The sequence below is a fragment of the Petromyzon marinus genome, unplaced genomic scaffold, assembly GCF_048934315.1.
Source record: "Petromyzon marinus isolate PM22_M1 ecotype Great Lakes invasive population unplaced genomic scaffold, UKy_Petmar_22M1.pri1.0 PM_G_Scaffold_37, whole genome shotgun sequence".
Taxonomy (NCBI): Eukaryota; Metazoa; Chordata; class Hyperoartia; order Petromyzontiformes; family Petromyzontidae; genus Petromyzon; species Petromyzon marinus.
The window spans coordinates 266,129-288,658 of NW_027422950.1; the positions used below are offsets into that span (position 1 = coordinate 266,129).

Here is a 22,530-nt window from a genome sequence, read left to right on the forward strand (position 1 = left end):
TATTTCTGGAGCAGTTGTCGGAGCTCGTTTCGTTGAGTGTCATTCTCAAGGGCGTCTGCCGCTTCAATTTGTTGTTCAATTTGTTCTTCTATTGTAGGGACTCTTTTTCCTTGGTCTGGGTCTAAGGCTTCTGTGATTCCTGGTAGCTCAGTGGGTTGTTTCCCTTGCGTTATTATCGGTTGAATTGCCTTTGCTTCACTGGAGTGGAATATGCTCTTGATATTGTGTTGTCCTTCAAAAGTCCCCTGTTCACCTGTTTGACCACTAGTGGGCGGTATATACCCCACGAGGGGACAGTCTTTGGGAACTGCTGGTCGTAGGTCTGCTTCCTCAAGGTCCTTTCCCGGTTTATTTGTCAGCAGTTGAGTGGTTCGTATTCCTGCTGAACGCTTGGTTCTGTTCTTGGTTGTCTGTGATAGGTCGTTGAGTTCTGGTGTGGTTACTTGAATTCCCATAGAGTCTTCTGCGACTTCTTCCTCTTCTGGATCCCTATGCTGCTCCGGCATTGACTGTGCCCATATTTGTCGGGATTCAAGGTTCATAATGGGTTTAAGGCGATTTAGTAGTTCGATCCCAATGATCAGCTCTTTTCCTGGGTTCTGTACGACATATAATGGATGGCTCATGTTGACTTCGTTGAACTTGAGCTTCATCGTGACCTTGCCCAATGGTCGCATGTGGGTCCCTTCGCATCCAGAGTAGGTAAGCTTGCTTGGCATCATCTGCAGTGCTTCATTCTTCCTCTGGAGGGCAGTCTGGAGTTCGTCAAATAGGTCCCTGGATATCATTGATATTTCTGCTCCAGTATCACAAAGGCCCTGGCTGGTCAGTGTGTCTTGCAGTGTTACTTCCATGTGGACTCGCCCGACCGGTCCTGCGGGAATTAATTCTCCCAGATGGTACCCTTTGCCCTCTGGTATCACCTCGGCGACTGCTTTGGTGTTTCTTGAGTTTCCTATGTTTACTTGGTCTACTCTGGCGTTGGGTGTGCCCTCTTCCTGTGTGTGTTCTGTTGGTCTTCTTGTCTTTGGTGTTGGTATCGGAGTCTTCATACTCTCTTGGTGTCCTCTTTCCATCCGAATGTGGTGGGCGTATCGACTCCTGTTGGCTGACTGTGGTCTATGCTCGATTGCTAGTGGAGGCGGCAGTGGAAGACGATATGGTGTTGGATTCGGTGGGCGCCGGCCCCCGTGGTGTAGGTATGATTCATCACTCGCTCTTCCTCCTCCATAGTTCCAGGATCCGCCTCCTTCTGTATTCCATGGCTGTGTTGTCCGTGGATGCCAAGTCCCTCTTGCCTCACTCCTCTCCCCACGTGGAGTGTTGTTCAGCATGCCGTTGATAGGTGTTGATTGTAGTAGATTAGGCGCCCTCTCAAGGGGGGTTTCATGTCCGTCCCGTATGGTGTGGTTATTATTTCTTGGACATTCGTTTCCCTCCAGATCAAGTCGTTCTCTATCTTTGGTGATGATGTGTGTTTTGGCTATGTTTGTGGTTCTTCGGCCGTTTACCCAGGCCGTGTGAGCCTTGCTTTCAATCTGGCGCAGGGAGGCAGTCTTGGGATCCAACATCATTCCTACTATCTTCATTATTTCAGGTCTTAGGGATTGGAAGAACATAACTTTTAATATTTTCCCTTCTTCTTGGGCGTTATCCACGTCGCCTGCATAATACGCTCTCTTGAGGCGTAGGAGATAATCTCGTGGGTCCTCCTCTGCACGCTGAGTCATCAATTTTGCCGCGTTCAATCCTTCAGACAGTGTGGAGTATTCCCCGAATCTCTTAACTACTACTCGGCTTAATTGCTTGAAATCGCTCCTGACCCTATTGGGCAGGGAGGTTACCCATGGTCTGGCTGACTCATGCAAGCTCCTTGATAATAGACATGCTTTTTCTGCTGATTTACACAGACCCCGGATCTTAGCCTCCTGTCCTACTGTGGCTATGTGAGTGTGGATATCCCTGTTCTTGTTGTGTGGATCGAAGTAGGGAATTCTCACGAGCGCTTTATCCATTCGTTTGAGGGTTTTACTGTCAAAAGTGTGTTGTTCGTCGTCAGTGGTGTCTGTTCCTGAGGAGTGCTCACTCGAGCTGTCCCTGTCTTTGCTATCACTGCTGTCATGTTTCCCTTGCCTGTGCCGTGGTCTCCCTCTGTCCGAGGATTTGTATCTGTCCCGTGGCTTGTGTCCTTTGTTTTTCCTATGTGGGTCTGGTGAATCGTGCTTGTGGGTTGGTGTGTGTGATCTCCTTGAGCTGTGTCTATGTGGTGAGTGTCTTTGTCCTTGACCTTCATACCGTCTATCACGTGCGTGGTGTCTGCTGGGTGATATGCTGCGTTTACGTTGGTCTCGTATTTTGTGACTGTCAGGATTCCTGTGTCTGTCTTCTGTGGTGCGGGTTGTTTTGCGTTGGTGAGTTTTATGTGTTGCGCGTCTCTCTGGGGAGCTGTCCCTGGTACCCGTGTCATGTCGGTCATGTTTACGTGAGGTGCGTTCCTCTGGTGAGCCGTCTGTGTCTGACTGGTCACTTTTGCGTGCTGTGCGCCTCTCTGGAGAGCTGTGGGTTCTACGTCGGTCGGGCTTGTGTGGAATGTGTCTTCCTAGTGAGCTGTCTCTGTCCTCTGCATCATATCGGTCATTTTTGCGTAGCGTGCGTCTTTCCGGCGAATTGTCTCTGTGCCGCTCATTCCGCCCTGGTTCCGCCCCTTTTGGTGCTATTCGTACTGCGTATCCTGGCAATTTTATTTTGGGTTTTTGTGTCTCTCTAATTTCGAGGTTGTCATCCGCATGTTTTTCCACTTTTATCCCTGTTTCTCCTTCCTTCCTCTCGAATTGCAAGGGGGTCTCTCTGTCAAAATTGCTTTCTTTGGTGGTCATACTTTTTGGGGATTTTGGCCCTGGGCTACGTATGCGTGGCTCGGAGTATGGTAAACTGCTACTCCCGTATGTGTTATGTGTATCAACGTCTGGGGGTTTCACTGGTGCAGCTAGCTCTGATCCTTTCTCTCCCACGAGGGTGCGCAGACGTTCTACCTCCCCCATCAGGGACAGTTTATCCTCTCTTTCTCTTTCAAATTTTTCCGCATTCCATGCCCTTTCCCTGTCTGTCTGTATGAGGAGGTGTGAGTCTAACCTTGCTATTTCCGCAATTTTTACATCACGTTCGGATTTGTTACATTTTATCACGTCCTTAAGAAGTTTTTTTCCGATGTTCCTTAATGTCCTCGATATGTGTCCCCTCCCATATGTCTCTCTGTTCTGCCTGCTCTTTAGCAGTCCGGCCAGTACGTTTTAACACAAGTTCACGATATTGTTTTTCCATAGATTCCATCTCCTCCGGGGAGGTCCCCTCTGAGTCAGTGGTATGCGTTGGGGTGTCAGCCTCCGAATGTTGCAGATCCAGTTCCATCCATCTTATGTGGTGTACTTGATAGACTTAAGAGTGTATCTTAATTCTGACATTTCATTTGTGGTGTGAGTTACTCTGGAAATTCCCTTCGGAGCACGTATAAACAATTGTATCACAGGATATGGTCAGTTTGACTCGAGCAAATAATCTTACTTCAACTGTCTTTGTTATACCCTGCTACTCTGGAATTTCCCTTCAGAGTGCGTTTTTGTGTTTGTTTTACACCCGTTACAGTCACAGGGCAACGTTAGATCATAAAACCTTGGTTAATATAACAGTGATTTGTTCCTTAATTCAAGCATAAACTGTCTGCGAGAGATCCCGGACGACGCGCCCAATATGTTGTCTATATAGGTGTTATGAAAATTGATGAAAATAATGAAAATTAAATGAAATTTGAGATTTGCATAATTTATCCGAAATTATGTTAATTAGTGTAATTATGCGCATAAATTATGCTGATTCGAGAGATAATCGTATTAATTTATGCGAGTGGGCGTGGTTATGATAATGCAGGTCGTTATGGATTATCAGGTCGAGCCTCGGTGACGAGGATTGTGTTATGAATTGGAATAACGCAATTAATCGTATGCAGTGACGCAGGCGTTGTGAGCGTGAATGAGAGAGAGACGATTCGACTCTGCTCTTTAATTCCGTATTATCGATAAGGATACGATTACTCTCGATTGAACATTACGGATTATGTGTGTTATGGATTATGTGGTGATAGTGTGCTTATGATAGGTCCCCAGGATTCAGATCTCATACGCAGAACAATATTATGCAGAATTTCAGGAAGAATCACACACAAACCTTCTGCTTTAATCAATTTTATTTCTAGCTAACTTTAATTTTTGGATAATATGAAAACTCAATCTCGGGATTTTGGAATTTCAACACAGCGTTAACATGATACCATCACGATTGCGTTGTTTCACCTCGATAGCGGCACCTGTGGTTAATTCCCGACGCGTAACGCAATCGATCGGTTGTTGAGAGAGAGATTAAAAACATGCGAACTATTCTATCAAACCTTAACTTTATAATATGCAAACTCGTATGCTTGAATTGTTACACAACACGGCACTTGGTCTTTGATTCGTATCCAATCCTTAATACATTCTGATATGCGAAGTTATTATGCTTGAAATCGTCAGCACAGTACCACGTTGATGTTCGTTCATTGATTCATAACGATTATGAATTTAAAGCGTTCGACTGTAATACTTCTAATTGCCTTATCAACACCACTCGATGGCCACAATGCTTCGTTACTTGAATTGTCACACAAAACAGCATTCGGTCACTGATCATGCGCGGCCCTTAATGCAATTATTGTCACGTTGTTAACAATAGGATGACTGATTATTATGCAACGCTACTCGTTGACAGGGCACTCCAACCAGTATTATTCTTGGAGGCACAAATATGCGTTTGAATTCGTTATTTCATTCGTGGATACCGGCAAGATTATGCAGAAAGACAAATATTAACGAACGACTCAAGTATTCCTAATCAACTTCTCAACGCGACTCAATGGGTGGCGATGTTTCCTTTTGAGATCCTTATCTCGGGCCAATCTTTTAATTGATTGTGGCCAGACCCCTGGCAGGGAACCGGTTGAACCCGCTCTTCAACCCCGCGAGCGGCGCTCCGTGGTGAGGTGCCAAGAATTAATCCTTGTTAATGGGTCAGTTGGTAATTTATGCGGTTAGAAGTACAGCCCCAGCACAATATTACACAGAAAAATTATGAACGCTCTTAAAAACGATGGATTATTCACTCGGTCGTTGCGATGTTTCCACAATCACGGATGGTTCAATGGCTTGAGGTTTTTAGGCTTTGTTAATGACCCGTGTGTGTGTGTGTGTGTTGAATGGTGTGAGTGGTGAAAGAGTAGGCCAATGTTCGGAATCGATTCTTTGCGTCAAGCAGACGTCTGGTTTGTGTGTAGTGGGGGGCAGTGTATCATACGTATCAGTTGATTCTTCTTTCAGTAGTTGGTTCGGACTCGACGGACGTTGGTGAACGAGTAGATGCGTTGTTGTAGCTGAGATGACCGTCTGGTAGACGGCGTTAGAAGCACGCCCGCAGCGGCGCGCTGGTGCTCCGTCGTCGGCGGTTGTAGATTGCAGGCTCACGATTCGCTCGTGGTGGCGCTGGCCGCTAACAGCGGCAGCGGGTCGCCAATCGGCGACACTCGCCAATTCGGCGAGTTGTAGAGACGTCTCCGGCGTCGGTGATGGCTGCTCTTCTGCTGAGATGAGTTGAGCGGGTCTTCTGCTGAGATGAGTAGAGATGAGTCTTCTTCTGTTGAGCTGAGTTGAGATGAGTCTTCTTCTGTTGAGCTGAGTTGAGATGAGTCTTCTTCTGTTGAGCTGCCCCCGAGGGCTGATGAGTTGATTTCAATGCTGAAACGGCTCCTTTTTATGCCAAAAATCTCTCCCCTTCTCGGCTCCCCCTCACGAGGTGGAGCTATCTTTGATCTGATCGTATGTCGGTGGGGGGGGTTCGTGTGTCGGTGGTGGGGGGGGGTTCGTGTGTCAGTGTGTATGTTTGTGTGTGTGTCATTTATGACATGGTCCTGTTCGGGTCTTTCCTCAAGCCATAAACATCAAGACAACAGACACCTCGATTCATCTCGGTGGCGTCTGGTTGTCTGATCCCTCCACCCAGAGAGAGGGGCGGGTTCCCCCCCCCCCCTTTTCCGTTCGCGTTCCGACGCACAAAGAAATGGTTAAGATTTTTTTTAAGTTTAACATTTCACATCACAGTTGGTATCTTATCATACACAGTTATGATCCTGCTTGTGATTCATAGTATTTGATTTATTTCCAAGTGAAGATGCTCTTTCGAGCGTATGCATTTTATCACGTGCTGCAGGGAAAGACAAAGGTGGCCGGGATCTTCCCATCTCTCTATACTTTGCAAATATCATTTCGACTTATATTTCTCGAATACCATTTGGTCCCATGTTCGCCAAGACTCGTGTTTGTAACTACGTCCTCCCGACACCTCTCGGTTTTACCGAGGTTCGAATTGTTAAGATGGAATTATTAAAAAGAAAAATAATTATCATCCTGAGTTTAAGAGGTCCATTTCTTGATTGTTGGAATCCATATCCCTTGGTTCTATAAGGTTCTATAATGGAATGTGGTGTAAGGTTAACGCGTTGTTATTATTAATATTATTTTGCAATTTTCTTTAAAACTTTCTTTGCCTGGTTGCCGTGTGTGGGGTGGGTGCGTCTCCTCATCAAACCCGGCTGGCTTTTCCAGATGGCCCCTTGTGATAAGGTGTAATTCCTGCTTCTCCGCGCTGTGAGAGAGACAAAGGTGGTCGGGGTTGCTTGGAATAGTTTAAACTCTTTCGCAAGTTTGCTCGTTGTCTCATTCCTTCTCGATAACCTTTGATGTGACTCGGTATTCTTGCTCCAAGCTTTGTTTTAACAGTAAAGGTATTAAAGGTGAAAATCATTTGATAGCGAATTAATCATTGGATAATAATTCACTGATGTGTCTGGTGGCCGGTTCTTAATTGGAGTGAGCGTTAGGCTCGCTACTTTTATCTTATTCTTGTTGTTGCCTTTTAATTTTTTTGTTGCTTTACTGGAAAATAAGGAAAAGAATATGTATACGATTTACCCTGTTGGCGTCTGGTGTCTGCTCTCTTGGTGTTCTGACCTCGGAGGGACCTTTCCTAAGGGGCCCATCAAACTCTTGTTCATCTGGAGATTTTCGCCGATAGCTGTTACATCCTCGCCTGGAGAGTTTTATTATTTCTTTATTTATTAACGGCCTGTTTATGACTGACATGTGGTTTTTCGTGTTTCTGGCTTACGGGTTTGATTCATTATAAAAAAAAAATATTGTTTGTCATGAAAGAAAGGAAAAAGAAATCTAGGTGTATGCATCCGTAAATATTCTTATGGATATTAATTGTGGAAAAAGGGCCGTATACAACAACAGTCACCGCCGCCATCCCCACGTCGTCACCGCCGTCGCCCACCGGCAACATCGCCACGAACTTCGCCTTGCCACCACCATCACTATCATCAGCATCATCATCGTTACGCGACCATTACCAGCATTGCCATGTCAACCTCATTTCACCATCAGCCACCGCATTCACCATCACTACCCTATCATCGCATCACCACCACCACGCCACCTCTCCCCCCATCACCACCACCCAATCAACAACATCGCGACGCCACTCCCATCACCATTATCACCACATCACCCTCCCCCGCCACCACGACCATTACCATCACCACCCCCATCATCACCACCGCTACTCCATAATCGGCACCTTCACCACAGCCCCATTATCACCACCACCACTACCCCATCACCATCACCGTCTCCTACGTTACACCATCACCACGACCATCAGCATCACCATCACCACCATCACCATCACTACCCCATCATCATCACCATCACCTACGTTACGCCATCACCACGACCATCACCACCACCACCATCACTACCCCATCATCATCACCACCACCTACGTTACGCCATCACCACGACCATCAGCATCACCATCATCACCACCACTATCACTACCCAACCACCATCACCGTCTCCGCCGCGGCAGCGCGTGACAGACCCCCCCCCCCCCCACCGCCCTCCCCCCACCACCGCCCTCCCCCCACCACCGTGCCCCCCCCCCCACCGCCCCCCCCCCCCCACCACCGTGCCCCCCCCCCCACCTTGAAGACGTAGAGCCTGCCGTCGTTGGTGCGGGGGTCGGTCTCCACGGCGAAGTTCTTGCCGGGGTCCCCGCCGCGGACGACGTAGCGAGTAAGCCACGCCGGCGTGCCGGGCTCGTCCACGTCCGTCGCCGTCAGCGTCGTCACCGTCACGTTCACCGCGTTCTCGCGCGCCGTACCGCTGAACTGCGGCGGAGACGGTGGTGGGGGGGGACGTCGTCAGATTCATTGTTCCGCCAGTCTCAAAAATAAAAATATTTTACCAGGTGAGGCCCCACAGCATGGAGCTATGCAGCTCTGTTTTTAGAAGCAACCTAGCCATCAAATGGTAGCTCAGCGAAGTGGCTCATCATCACGTGGAAATGTACACAACAGCTTTGAACGCAAGACCACCACGGGGAGAACATTCAAATTACAAATATACACGCGTCAGGGTCAGGATCAAACCCACGACCTTCCGCATACCGCACAAGGAAGTGAACATCTTGCCAACCGGGAAATGTTAGTCGATGGCGAATGTTAATTTAGAGGCAATGTAAGTCTACGGGCCATTTTCGTCTAAGTGCAATGTAAATCTACATGCAATGTTAATCTACGGGCCATGTAAAGTCTAGGCGGGTGATCTGGTGGCGCGGCGTGGTTGTGTGCGGCGGCGGCGGTGCGTACGGTTATGCCCGTAAACTCGGGGGCATTGTCGTTTTTGTCGGTGATGGCGACGATGGCGGTGGCCGTGTTTGCGAGGCCGACGTCCGGGTCGCCCTCCATGTCCAAGGCCTGCACCACCAGCACGTACTGCGGCGTCCTCTACACAGACGGGGCACGCAGACGCACGACTCTTACAGATGAACAACAAAACGACGAGGACAAGCATTCCTCGTGCAGCCTCGACAGACCTTTGTGCTGGGTGGCCAGCATCACGCCCGGCCGCCTTTGTCTCCCTAGTGGGGATGTTTTCACACTGCAGCAGGCTACTCATTTGAGGCCCGAGTCGACCGTCACCGGTGTTGGACCGGTCTCAGGTCCCCGGGTTCGTAGCGCGGCGCGCTAGCAGCGTCACCGTCGCTTCCGAGACACAGGGCACCACACAATACGAGGTACATGGTCAGTAGAAATACATATATTTCATTCTATCTATGCTGGTATGTGCAATCCAAAGGTTGAACACGAAATTTAACGCTCTTCTGAAATTCGTGGTCCGCCAGGAAGTGTCTAACTGTGTTGTTGGCCTGACTGGATGTGCTTCACATAATGTTTTTTCAGGTTTGTTGAATTCTCATCTCTCATCTCTTTGCTGTATTTACCTCCGCGATTTGTTCTTGACACCTGATGAAGATCGCTTGCGTTGTGATCGAAACGTCGCGATTGTTTTTTTGTTCTAATATAATTTTATTGTATTTCTACGTACGTGACTTTACCGAAAAAAACAATGAGTAATTTTATGCAGCCACGAAAGCTTTAATACTTTATTAGGGCACCACACAATATCAAGAAGCCACTGTAGCTGTGCACTTTTAAATCCAGACTGAAAACTCGTTTCTTTAGAGCTGCTTTTCGTGTCGAGCCTTTCGCCCTTCCCTCGCACCTCCGATCAGCGCGGTCGCCTGCGTACGGCGCGCGACTTGACGTTCAACGCAACGTGCATACACGACTGAAAACACGCGAACGTAACACCGTACACATAACCCCGGAGGTTAGCCACCATCCCCCGGACCGACGTCAGCCAATCGGCGGCGGTTGCCGCGGGACGACGCACCTCGCGGTCCAGCCCGGCGGCGATGGTGCTGATGACGCCCGTGGCGTTGTCGATGGTGAACGTGCGCTCCAAGGGCACCTTGGGGGCCTGCGACATGATCTTGTAGCGGATCATGCCGTTGGCCGTTAAGGCGTCGTCCTTGTCGCTCGCCTCGACCCTCATCACCGCCGTGCCTGCCGGGGGTGGGAGGGAGGGCAGGGCAGGGCAGGGGAGGGCAGAGGGGAAAAGCAGGGAGGGAGGCGTGGACGTCGTTACTATCAAAAAACAAAACATTATATTCGTTCGCATCACAACCACCACCATTTTTGTCATTCTCAACATCATCGTCGTTATCAAGAACATCCACGTCCATGTCCACGATCCAACATCCACGATCAAAGATATTATAAATAATGTCATCACAATCATAATGATTTAAACCAGCTTCACCTGTTAATCATAAACATCATTGCCATTGTTACCAACGTCACCACCATGCCTATTGCCACCTCTACCTCATTCACCACCAATATCCCCACTGCCACTACCACCACCATCACAACAACAACAACCGCCATTCGCCACTAAGTGGCGGTGACATCACCACGACGCTTGTGCCAGGCTATGTACACCTTGAGGCCACGTGAAGTGTCGAACGCCCGCTGGGAGGCGGTCACAGGGCAAACCCAGGTGCCACGGGTCGACTGAGACGACTGGCTGATGCACCACCTGTGCCCCCTACTGTGCCAACTTGCTGTGTTTTAGCCACCCGGCACTCCGCTTATTGTGAGTGTCGCTCCTCCGCCCTCCGTTGTTGTTGGAGGGCGGCTGCCTCCAACTGCCCAGTAGCGTCCTTCACGAGCCTCCTCCACAGAGGCCGATCTTGACACTGGCAAGTCCGCTTAGCTCCACATCCTCCTGTACCACATCACTCCATCTCTTCTCTAGCCCGTGACGCGCCTGTTTTATCTCCCTCGATCCGGCCGAACAAAAGCAGTTTCGGCATGCGGTGGCTGGGCATGCGGGCTCCATGACACAGCTATATGCCGGAGGAGCTCACCGATGGGACTTTGTCCAGATCTTTCGAGGATACGTGAACTCCTCACACAATCCAGGCTGCCTGGTTAAACCCAGGATGAATCGTAGGCAGGCCAGCCTAAATGTTTTAAACCGGCGAAGATGTTCCATTCGGGGGGTCTACATTTCGCAAGCGGAGAGAAGGGAGCGAATGACCGTGGCCGAGAAGACCTGAAGCTTCGTGCAGAGCAACAGACCAGGTAGCTTCCACACGGCGTTACGCAACCGATGAAAAGACATTGCCGCTCGACTGATTCAGAGTGAGACCTCTGCTGTCAAACCGGAGCTGGTCATGAGCACACTGCCCCGGTATGGGTAAACTCTCCACTCTCTCCACAACTGCCCCATCACCAATTGAGAGTTGCGGGGGTTGAGTGTCCGATGGTACAAAATACCCAGGCGGGCGCTATCACTATCACACCCCCGTCACCACCGCGCCCGTCTGTGCCCGTCCGCACGCCGCACCTGGTGGGGATCCCTCAGCCACGGAGCCCTGGAAAACGGGCGTGGCGAACTCGGGCCGGTTGTCGTTCATGTCGATGACGTTGATGACGAGCTTCACGGGGTTCTCCACCGGATGCCCCTTCATGTCCACCGCGTGGGCCTTGAGCTGCAGCGGGCACGCCACGCACACGCCACGCACACGCAACGCACACGCAACGCACACGCGCGTTACACGCAACGCACACACGCGTTACACGCAACGCACACGCGCGTTACACGCAACGCACGCAACGTGCGGCACACGCAAGAAAGCGCGTGGGGACTGGTCGTTGTTCTGCGCCCTGGTTCTCATCGCCATTGGAGCTGCCCTGAGCTGCCCCTGGGTCCCAGTCATTGGTGCCGCCCCCGATTGCCCGGCCGTGAAAACGCCGCCACTCTGGAGACAAAAGCGTGGGTGGGGTTGCTGGCCACCCACCCCGTCGTGCACAAATGTTGGCCTTTATGCGGTGCTCGCTAACAGCACTTGCCTCAACCATCTACGACGCGCTATACAAGGGATCCTTTGTCCCTGCGTCTCGTTGTTGTTGCGGTGGTGGTGGTGTGGTTGTAGTCGCCGACGTTTGGATGTTTAGAGTTGGCCAAACATCCCTCTAGAGCGGCGGTTCTCTAAGGGTAGTACCTGGACCACCGACGGTCTGGGACGGTACTCCTGGAGGTCCGCTGGGTTGCGATGCTGATTGCAGGTTGATCCGCAAATGTTTACGCCTTTTGTTTCGGACATTAATAGTTTACTCGTGATATTTAAAATTGAAAAATTAAATTAAGTAAACCACCTCGATTAAAACTACCCGAACCCTGAGATCTCAACCGTTAAAGCTGCGTTAACGTTCTTTTAATGTTCCGGTAATATGAATATAACTTAGTAATATTGGTATTTAGAGAAGTGAATGGTTTGTGTCACCAGGGGCAGGAGGGGGTTGCACCACATAAATGTTTACACTGACCGAGTGGTCCGGGGACCAGGAAATTTGAGAAAACTCCGCAATAGAGGCCTGGACCTTACTACGCGAACACAAACACACACACACGTGGGTGTGCTCGCTAACACACACACACACGTGGGAGTGCTCAATAACACGCACGTGGGTGTGCTCGCTAACACACACACACACACGTGGGTGTGCTCGCGTGGGCGCCTCACCAGATACTCTGCGATTAGCTCACGGTCCAGAGTCTTGGTGACCGAGAGGCGCCCGGTCACGGAGTTTACGACGAACACCCCCGTGGGGTTCTGGTCGGCGCCGGGCCCCACGATGCTGTAGCGGATTTTCCCGCGCGTGTTCGATTTGATCTGCGGGGACGGACGCGGACGGGGTAGGGGAGGCGGCAGGGGGCGGCGTTACGCTCTGCACGATAGCCACGCTCGTACATCGCGTGAATACGCGGGGCAAGCGCGGTTGGCGAGCGGCAGCAAATATGAAGGCTGGCGTGGCACACGAGGGGGTGCGATACGCGGTTACCAACACACCCGGCCGCCTTTATCCCCCCAGTGTGGAGACGGCTATATACACCGCACCGTGTACTTAGTTGAGACCAAGTTCAGATAAGTGTCACTGGGTGTTAGCCGTAAGTGGAAATCAAACTCACGTCTCCAGGTTCAGAGCGCAGTGTGTGTTAACCAATTGGCCACCGCTCCCCCAACATATATACATGTACACACACACACAAACATCACATGCTGATACATGGCATGCTAAATACACCACGAACCCCCAAGACAAATACACCACATGCCACACACACACATTCACCCTCACTCACCAACGCGTGACATTCACACACTGCTCAACGGGGGGGTTGAACGTAGGCAGCAGGGCACCCGAGTTGGGGATCGAACCCAGGCCCCCCTTTCTTGCCGGTGGGGGAGGGGTGTGGGGGTAGAGGGGGTGAGGGGGGGGGGGAAGAGGGCAGGGGGACCTTCACCTGCACCAGCCCCTTGGGGAAGGGCCCGCGGTCGTTCTCGGGGACGTTGATCGCCGGGATGAGCCAGCCGCGCTTCTGCCGGCGCCGCCTGCCGCTCCGCAGCCGGCGGAACGCGAGCACGCCGCCCTCTTCCGCCCCCGCGGCGCCGACGCCCGCCTCCTCCTCCTCCTGGCGCTCCTCCTCCTCCTGGCGCTCCGTCTCCCGCTTGGACGTCCCCCCGTGCCTTCCCTGCGAGGCCAAGCGGCGGAGGGGCGGCGGCGGCGACTCCGTTGGGACGACGCTAACGGTGCCGCGCGCGCCCCCCCCCCCCCCCTCTCTCACGCGCTCCTCGTCGCTCGAAATCCAGCCAGGCCGCCCCCCCCGTCCCCCATTTCGTCACGTGGGGGGGGTGGGGGGGGTAGCACGGTCAACGTCACGAAGTTCACAAGCGACGTTGGTCGCGTTGGGCCACGCGTCGACGACACCGGCCGACCGTTCCCATTTGCCTCGGCCCTTGAACCTGAAGATTGCCGCGCGTGCCAAGTCGCTTACTTCACGTTTCTCCAACAGTGGCGAGATGTTAACTATACTCTTTGGTTCTATTCGGTAAAGTCACGTAGGTAAAAAATAAAATAACAAAAAATCACGTTTCGGCCAGGTCGCGTCCTTTAAGCTGTGGGCTTGCTGTCTTCACTCCAACGCTCTCCTCTGGACAGTCCAGTTCCTTCACCTGATGAAGGCCACTTGTGCTGTGGCCGAAACGTCGTGATTTTTTGTTATTTTATTTTTTACCTACGTGACTTTACCGAATAGAACCAAAGAGTATGGATCCTTGCAGTCACGAAAGCTTCAAATCTAGAGATGTTAACTACCTCGCCTGGTATGCCGGAGGTCGTGGGTTCGATCCCGACGCTGAAGGTGCCTGTGTATTTGGAGTTTGCGTGTTCTCCCCGTGGCCGTGTGGATTTTTCTCCGGTTCTTACAGGTTTTCCCTGCATATTTATAATCAACGTGCGCTTTGGGAGTTGTTTGTGACGCTAAAAATACCCATGTGAATAACCGCCTCATCGGGCTATCGTTTATGGCCAGGGCGCTTCTGAAAGCGAGCTATATAACCCAGTGGGGCTTTATCTGGTGAAATAAAAAAAAAGTTTGAAATGGTTTGATTGTACTCCGACCTCTAATCCGCAATTTCGAGGCGAAATTAATAACGGGCATACCGTTAAGACGCTCATTTCACCCACGGCGATTCAATTTGCTTGGGGGTCCGATGGTGGGGGGTGTTCTTAACGACATAAATTTGGCCGGATCGTTGCGTGGCCTAAACCCGGAAAATAAACTCCGAATAGTAACGCCGGCTGCGAATAAAAACGTACACTTTTTCTTTGGTTGGTGGGGTGGGAGGTTGGTGAGGTGGGGGGGTGGTGGGGTGGGAGGTTGGTGAGGTGGGGGGGTGGTGAGGTGGGGGGTGGTGAGGTTGGTGAGGTAGGAGGTTGGTGGTGAGGTGGGTGGGGTGGGGGGAAGCAGTGTAAGTGGTAGAGGGATGCGAGGGGGGGTCTGACGAACGAGCTTGAAAAGGGGATGAAGGGGATGAGGAGGACGCGTTTGGGGGTGTGAGGCCCCGTTACCTGAGACTCGCGGCTTTGTTCCTCCGCTCTCACCGCGCCCAGCAGCAGCAGCAGCAGGGGTAGCAGCAGCAGCACCCTGGGGTACAGCCCCCTCATTTCGGGGGTTCCCTCTTCGCGGGCGGGGGGGGGGTCCCTGAATCCCCTCAAGTTCGCCTCAGAGAAGGGAGCTCTCTCCCGTCTCAGCAAGGGGGTAGCGAGGGTGACTGCTGCTGCCGTTTGCGAGGTCCCCGATTCGTGCTGTGGGCGGTGTTGGCGAGGGGGTTGTTCCCTGATCTCGGGAAGGGATCCTCGTGGCTCCGAGGGTCTGGCCGCTGTCGGGGTCCCGGGCTCGCTGGGGGCCTCTCAGCGACTACGCCTGCGGGAAAATGGCGCTGAGCGCTGGCGCGTGGGTGACAGAGAGGTGGGGGGTGGGGCAGCAGCTGGCGTGACGTCACTTCCCGTGTGACGAATGGCACCGCCCATTACCTAAGGGGGAGGGGGGGATAAAGGGCGGTGGTGGGGGCGTGTGTGTGTGCGTGAACGTGAGCACGTGTGTGCGTGTGTGTGCGTGCGTGCGTGAGTGAGCGTGAGTGTGTGTGTGTGTGCGTGCGTGTGTGCGTGAGTGAGCGTGTGTGTGTGCGTGTGTGTGTGCGTGTGTGCGTGAACGTGAGGGCGTGTGTGGGTGTGCGTGCGTGAGTGAGCGTGTGTGTGTGCGTGCGTGCGTGAGCGTGTGTGCGTGAACGTGAGCGCGTGTGTGTGCGTGTGCGTGCGTGCGTGTGCGTGTGTGCGTGAACGTGAGGGCGTGTGTGTGCGTGTGTGTGTGCGTGCGTGAGTGAGCGTGTGTGTGTGCGTGCGTGCGTGAGCGTGTGTGCGTGCGTGTGTGCGTGCATGTGTGCGTGTGTGTGCGTGAGTGAGCGTGAGCGTGTGTGCGTGCGTGTGTGCGTGAGTGAACGTGAGCGCGTGTGTGTGCGTGTGTGTGTGCGTGTGTGTGTGAGTGAGCGTGAGCGCGTGCGTGGGTGAGTGGGTGAGTGGGCGAGTGGGTGGGTGAGTAGGTGGGTGAGTGAGTGGGTGGGTGAGTGAGTGGGTGATTGAGTGGGTACGTGAGCGAGTGAGTGGGTGGGTGAGTGGGTGGGTGGATGAGTGGGTAAGTGAGTGGGTAAGTGAGTGGGTGGGTGGCTGGGTCAGTGAGTGGGTGAGTGAGTGGGTGAGTGGGGGGACTCAACACTGCCTATAGACTCAACACTGCCACCTATAGACTCAACACTGCTACCCATAGACTCAACACTGCCCATAGACTCAACACTGCACCATAGACTCAACACTGCCCATAGACTCAACACTGCACCATAGACTCAACACTACCCATAGACTCAGCACTGCCTATAGACTCAACACTGCCCATAAACTCAGCACTGCCCATATACTCAACACGGCCCATAGACTAACACTGCCCAATTGCTCAACACTGCCCACCTCTCTCTCCCCGTGTCTCTTTCAATCCATGTCTCTCTCTACCCGTGTCTCTCTCTACCCGTGTCTCTCTCTACCCGTGTCTCTCTCTACCCGTGTCTCTCTCTACCCGTGTCTCTCTCTACCCGTGTCTCTCTCTACCCGTGTCTCTCTCTACCCGTGTCTCTCTCTCCCCGTGTCTCTCTCTCACCGTGTCCCACCACCCCGTGTCTCCTCCAGCTCGTGCCGCTGTCTCTCCGCCCCCTGCTCTCTCGCTGTCCGACCGCGCCGATGTCTGCCGGGCGCTGTCTGCCCAGGGCTGTCCACTCTTGGCCATGCTGTCTCCGTGTGCCTGATAAGCGATGATCGTGTCGGCAGGCAAGCCCAGCCTGCGCTTGTACACACGCCTAGATAGACAGAGACACACAGTGAGTGAGACACAGACAGTGAGAGACAGAGACACAGACAGAGAGACAGACAAAGAGAGAGACACAGACAGAGAGACGCAGACAGACACCGTCAGAAAGACACGGAGACAAAGACACGGTCAGAGAGACACGGCGAGAGAGATGAGACAAAGACACAGCCAGCATCGTCATTAGCATGGGTGGGTGAGTAGGTGGGTGAGTGAGTGGGTGAGTGAGTAGATGGGTAGTCGGTGAGTGAGTAGCTGTTGGGTGAGTTGCTGTGTGAGTAGGTGAGTGAGTAGGTGAGTGAGTGGCTGAGTGGGTGGCTGAGTAGGTGATTGAGTGGCTGAGTGAGTAGGAAACTGAGTGGGAGAGTGAATGTGAGAGAGTAGATGAATGAGTGGCTGGGTGAGTGAGTGACTGAGCGAGTGGGTGAGTGATCGAGCGAGTGGTTGAGTGAGTGAGCGAGTGGTTGAGTGAGCGAGCGAGTGGGTGAGTGAGCGAGCGAGCAAGTAGGTGAGTGAATGGCTGAGTGAGTGGCTGAGTGAGCAATTGGGTGAGCGAGTGGGTGAGTGAATGAGTGGCTGAGTTGGTATATGAGTATGTGAGTGGGTGGGTGAGTATATGGGTTAGTTGGTGAGTGAGTAGGTGATTGAGTGGGTGAGTAGATGAGTGGGTGTAGGTGAGTGAGTGGGCGAGTGAGTAGGTGGGTGGTCGGTGAGTGAGTAGGTGGCTGAGTAGGTGGGTGAGTAGTGGGTGATTAGGTGACTAGGTGGGTGAGTAGGTGAGTGAGTAGGTGAGTTGGTGAGTATGTGAGTTGGTATGTGAGTTGGATGTGTCAGTAGGTGAGAGTCTCGCTCACCCGATGGTAATGACGGCCTCACTGCTGTCAGCGTTGGAGGTCCACAGGGCGATGCGGTCTCCCTTGTGTTCTCTGGTGTGTTACAAAATTATATGACTCTGAAAAGGCCTTCCTGCACAGAGTGCACTTGAAGGGTTTCTCTCCTGTGTCCTCTGGTGTTTTTGAAGATGTGGTGACTGTGCAAACTCTGTGTGTACACTGTGTGTCCACTCTGTGTGTGTACACTGTGTATACACTGTGTGTATACACTGTGTGTGCGTACACTGTGTTTGTGTGTATACACTGTGTGTGTGTACACTGTGTGTGTGTACACTGTGTGTATACACTGTGTGTATACTGTGTGTGTACACTGTTTGTATACACTGTGTGTGTACACTGTGTCCACTCTGTGTGTGTATACTGTGTGTGTGTACACTGTGTGTCCACTCTGTGTGTACACTGTGTGTGTACACTGTGTGTGTGTACACTGTTTGTATACACTGTGTGTGTACACTGTGTCCACTCTGTGTGTGTATACTGTGTGTGTGTACACTGTTTGTATATACTGTGTGTGTGTACACTGTGTCCACTCTGTGTGTGTACACTGTGCATACACTGTGTATACAGTGTGTGTGTGTACACTGTGTGTGTACACTGTGTATACTGTGTGTGTACACAATGTGTGTGTGTACACTGTGTGTGTGTAGTAGGGGGCACAGGTGGTGCATTGGTCAGTCATCTCAGTCAGTCGACCCATGGCATCTTTTCATCAATTTATTTTAAATTTATTATTTTTAATTATTTGTATTATTAAATTTTTAATTTATTATTTTTATCTTTTATTTTTTGTTTTCTATCTACGTGACTTTACCGAAAGAACCAGGAACATGGTAGCGCATTCTCTATTTGTTGCAGAGGTTCAAGGTTCAAATCCGACAGGCATATCTGGCTACCCCAGTAACATTCACCACAACATGCGCAGTCTGCTTAACAGCGGATGTCAAACAAACCACTGTCACTTACAACGCACATTGCATGTTGGTGTCACGGTCAAAATTGTGGCAATTCCAGTAACACTATCCAGAAACTCCACAAGGGAGATGACGCGTCAATGATCGCCCCTTACCGACAGACTCATGTCCACGTGCAGACCGGTGCAGGGCCACCTTGTGCCACACAGGGGCAGCTGCCACTAGGGGGCGACCTTCCATTGTTTGAGATGAGGTTCGATACGAAACACCGAGTTGCTGAGGCAATAAGGCAAGCGATTTATGATACCAGCCGCTCCTCCTGGGCAGGTTCGGTTACGTACGGTGCGAAATAAGTTCCAGATACACACACAGAGACTCACACAGATACACACACACAGAGACTCACACAGATACACACACAGAGACTCACACAGAGACTCACACAGATACACACACAGATACACACACAGAGACTCACACAGATACACACACAGATACACACACAGAGACTCACACAGATACACACACAGACACAGATACACACACAGAGACTCACACAGAGACTCACACAGATACACACACAGACACAGATACACACACTCACACAGATACACACACAGAGACTCACACAGATACACACACAGAGACTCACACAGAGACCCATAGATTAACAGGGTTGGCTAGGTATGGTGCGAAATAAGTTATATACAGAGACCCATGGATTAACACGGTTGGCTAGGTATGGTGCGAAAGAAGTTATATACACACAGAGACCCATGGATTAACACGGTTGGCTAGGTATGGTGCGAAAGTTACAGATAAACAAGTTTGAGTCGCGGGCCGTGGAAGTTGACCGGGCGCGTGTTGCTACTGACAGTCGTTGAATACGGTTGGATAGACGCTGATAGAGAGACACACACACAGACAAGACAGGCGGACAGACACAGACAAGAGGAACACAGAGACGACAGAGAGACACAGGCAGAAAGAAACACAGAGGCAAACAGATGACACAGACGGACAGAGAGATGTTGAATCGAACACACTGAACTTGCTCCATTGAAAGAGATTCCTCCATCTTCGCAATGCCCGGAAGTCGTTCTTATTTTTATTGATTTAATTGCGTGTGGTGTGTATGTGCAAGCAATGTGGGATATCGATGTACACAGATATGAACAAGATCAGCAGATAAGACGTCTTTAATTTAATCGGTCTCTCCACTAAACAAAGGAATGTTGAACACGAAATATAAATCCCACGGCCTTCCTGCGAGTCCATAATTACTGCAGCATTGCTTCAGTGCAAGCCAACTGTGGACCGGTTTTGGTGGACACTGTCTGTGTGTACACTATGTGTGTGTACACTGTGTGTGTGTACACTGTGTGTGTGTGTACACTGTGTGTGTGTACACTGTGTGTGTGTACACTGTGTGTGCAAGCCAACTGTGGACCGGTTTTGGTGGACAATGTCTCAACAGCAGTGGGGCTTGCTTCAAGCCATGGTTGTGAACATCCAGACGTTAATCAGCAAGGAGCATTTCTAGTCAAAGTTCGACAAAATCTACGTCAACACGTAAGACAAAATTATAATTCGTGTTGTAGAGAATGTATCTCCTCTGCGTGTAACTTTAAGGTGGTATGCCTTGTAACTGATGACTGATCCGAGTGTGCTTCCTATGTCAAAGACAATGAGTTGCTCCAGATGCTTCCTGAAACACAAAAATACCTTTTGATCTGTATCACAAGAACAATGGGTCTCACCTGAGATATCTGTACAGGTTACTTCCAAAACATACACACACTTTGTCCTAACATCACTTATTCAATCAGTTTAACACGTAGGTTTTCGCGACCAATAGTGCGGCCTGGAAGCGTATTATTAAATAATACACATTACAATTCCTTATAGGGGAAACACATACTAATTAACGGATTACTAACATAGCATATAATCACTAACACACATTATAACTAATTACTAATCTACAACTCATTACTAATCATAACCATTGACTGATTACTAATCGATTATATAATTACAATACCCCCCCCTCCGCCTCTAATCACTGCACCTGATATGAGTTAAATAATGACGTCACCCTGCTGCCCTATATAAAACCGGGAGCAAGCGAGGGCTTTACCATTCTGGTGAATTGCCCGATGATGCTGGATGTATTTACCAGCGAAACGTCGTACTCAAACTGTAAATGTTGTGGATTCACTCTTCAACACACCGGTGGGCTAAAGTAGTGACCTATTTGTCTTTTGTCAACGTGACACTTTTTTGCTGATTGGCCGTGTCGGGTGGTGGAGGGTTACGACACATTTATAAATAACACTTATTCAATGTTTGACCCTTATAAAAAAAAGTGATGCATGTACACACAAAATCAGACAAGTGTTCATTCTAAAATATTGACAGGAGTTTTAACAAAATTTCATTACTGCAGTGAAATATACTGCATCAGATAACATCTGATTAAGCAATTTAAAAAATATATGCACCGTCTGCTTAACAGTGGATGTAAAACATACTATTGTAGTGTCATTCAAAACGAGTAGGCCATTGCATGCTGGCGAATTCTAAACATTAGCGACAAATTACAAAACTGAGATGAAACATCAATCATCGCCCGCTACTGCAGGCTCTTGTTCATATACTCTTTAGTTCTTTCAGTAAAGTCACGTAGGTAGAAAAAATAATAATATATCATGACGTGAATGCTTGGGGGCTTCTTGGCTCTCGCTCCTGGTCAGAGATCTCCCCAATCCACAGGTCCACAAAGACTGGCCGCTCCCTCTTACTCTGCAGGTTGAACCTAGGAACTGAGTGTTCAACTTCGCATTCTTGTCATTAAAGGCCTGTGACAAAGGTGCATCTATTGGAGCGACATCGTCTCAGGCTTACACATCTACCAGGTCTCCACTTTACTTTGGATTGTCTCGGAGGAAGTCCACCCACACCTCCACTTCCACAAACTGCTGGGAGTTGCCTCGCTCTGCCTCACAGTCAGAATTCTCCTCCTGCTTCACGTTGCCTCCATCGATGTGAAGGTCCGATTTTGGAGTTGAATCTTCATCTTCACATTTCACCTTCACTTCTTCGCTATTCACCATCACTTCTTCCCTCTTCACCATCACTTCTTCCCTCTTCACCATCACTTCTTCCCTCTTCACCATCACCTCTTCATATTTCACCTTGATACCTTTAAAAGTGTCCAAGCTGGGATTTTCTTCCGGTTCGTGTTTCACGAGGGATGGGCATATTGTGGCACTTTGACTTTCACAAGCTGATTTCAGACTCCACTCCTTGCAGATCTTCTGATGCTTCTGTGTTCTCTGGTGTACTTGAAGATTTTCTGAATGTGCAAACGCCTTCCCGCAGAGTGCATCTGAAGGGTTTCTCTCCCGTGTGTGTTCTCTGGTGTACTTTAAGATGTGATGACTGTCGAAACGCCATCCCACACAGAGTGCACCTGAAGAGTTTCTCTCCCGTGTGTGTTCTCTGGTGTACTTTAAGATGTGATGACTGTGAAAACGCCTTCCAGCACAGAGTGCACTTGAAGGGTTTCTCTCCCGTGTGTTTTCTCTGGTGTACTTTAAGATATGATGAATGTGCAAACATCATCCCGCACAAAAAGCACCTGAAGGGTTTCTCTCCTGTGTGTATTCTCTGGTGTTTTTTAAGAGCAGATGGCCGTGGAAATGCCTTCCCACACACACTGCACTTGAAGGGTTTCTCTCCCGTGTGTGTTCTCTGGTGTTTTTTAAGAGAAGATGAATCTGAAAATGTCTTCCCACACACACTGCACCTGAAGGGTTTCTCTCCCGTGTGTGTACTCTGGTGTCTTTGCAGATTTGATGACTGTGAAAATGCCTTCCTGCACATCGTGCACCTGAAGGGTTTCTCTCCCGT

General features: G+C 50.5%; 1 protein-coding gene across 1 annotated transcript in view; it reads right to left on the minus strand.

Moving 5' to 3' along the window:
* LOC116937378 (cadherin-2-like) overlaps positions 1 to 15,340 on the minus strand; it is a 32,460-nt gene extending 17,120 nt beyond the window's left edge. The window contains exons 1-7 of the mRNA XM_076061552.1: positions 14,969 to 15,340; positions 13,362 to 13,589; positions 12,580 to 12,729; positions 11,400 to 11,544; positions 9,879 to 10,051; positions 8,792 to 8,929; positions 8,126 to 8,311 (exon numbers count right to left, since the gene is read on the minus strand). Coding sequence (XP_075917667.1) covers positions 8,126 to 8,311; positions 8,792 to 8,929; positions 9,879 to 10,051; positions 11,400 to 11,544; positions 12,580 to 12,729; positions 13,362 to 13,589; positions 14,969 to 15,064 — 1,116 coding nt within the window. The 5' untranslated portion in view covers positions 15,065 to 15,340. The remainder of the gene's footprint in view (positions 1 to 8,125; positions 8,312 to 8,791; positions 8,930 to 9,878; positions 10,052 to 11,399; positions 11,545 to 12,579; positions 12,730 to 13,361; positions 13,590 to 14,968) is intronic.
* Positions 15,341 to 22,530: the final 7,190 nt, after the last annotated feature.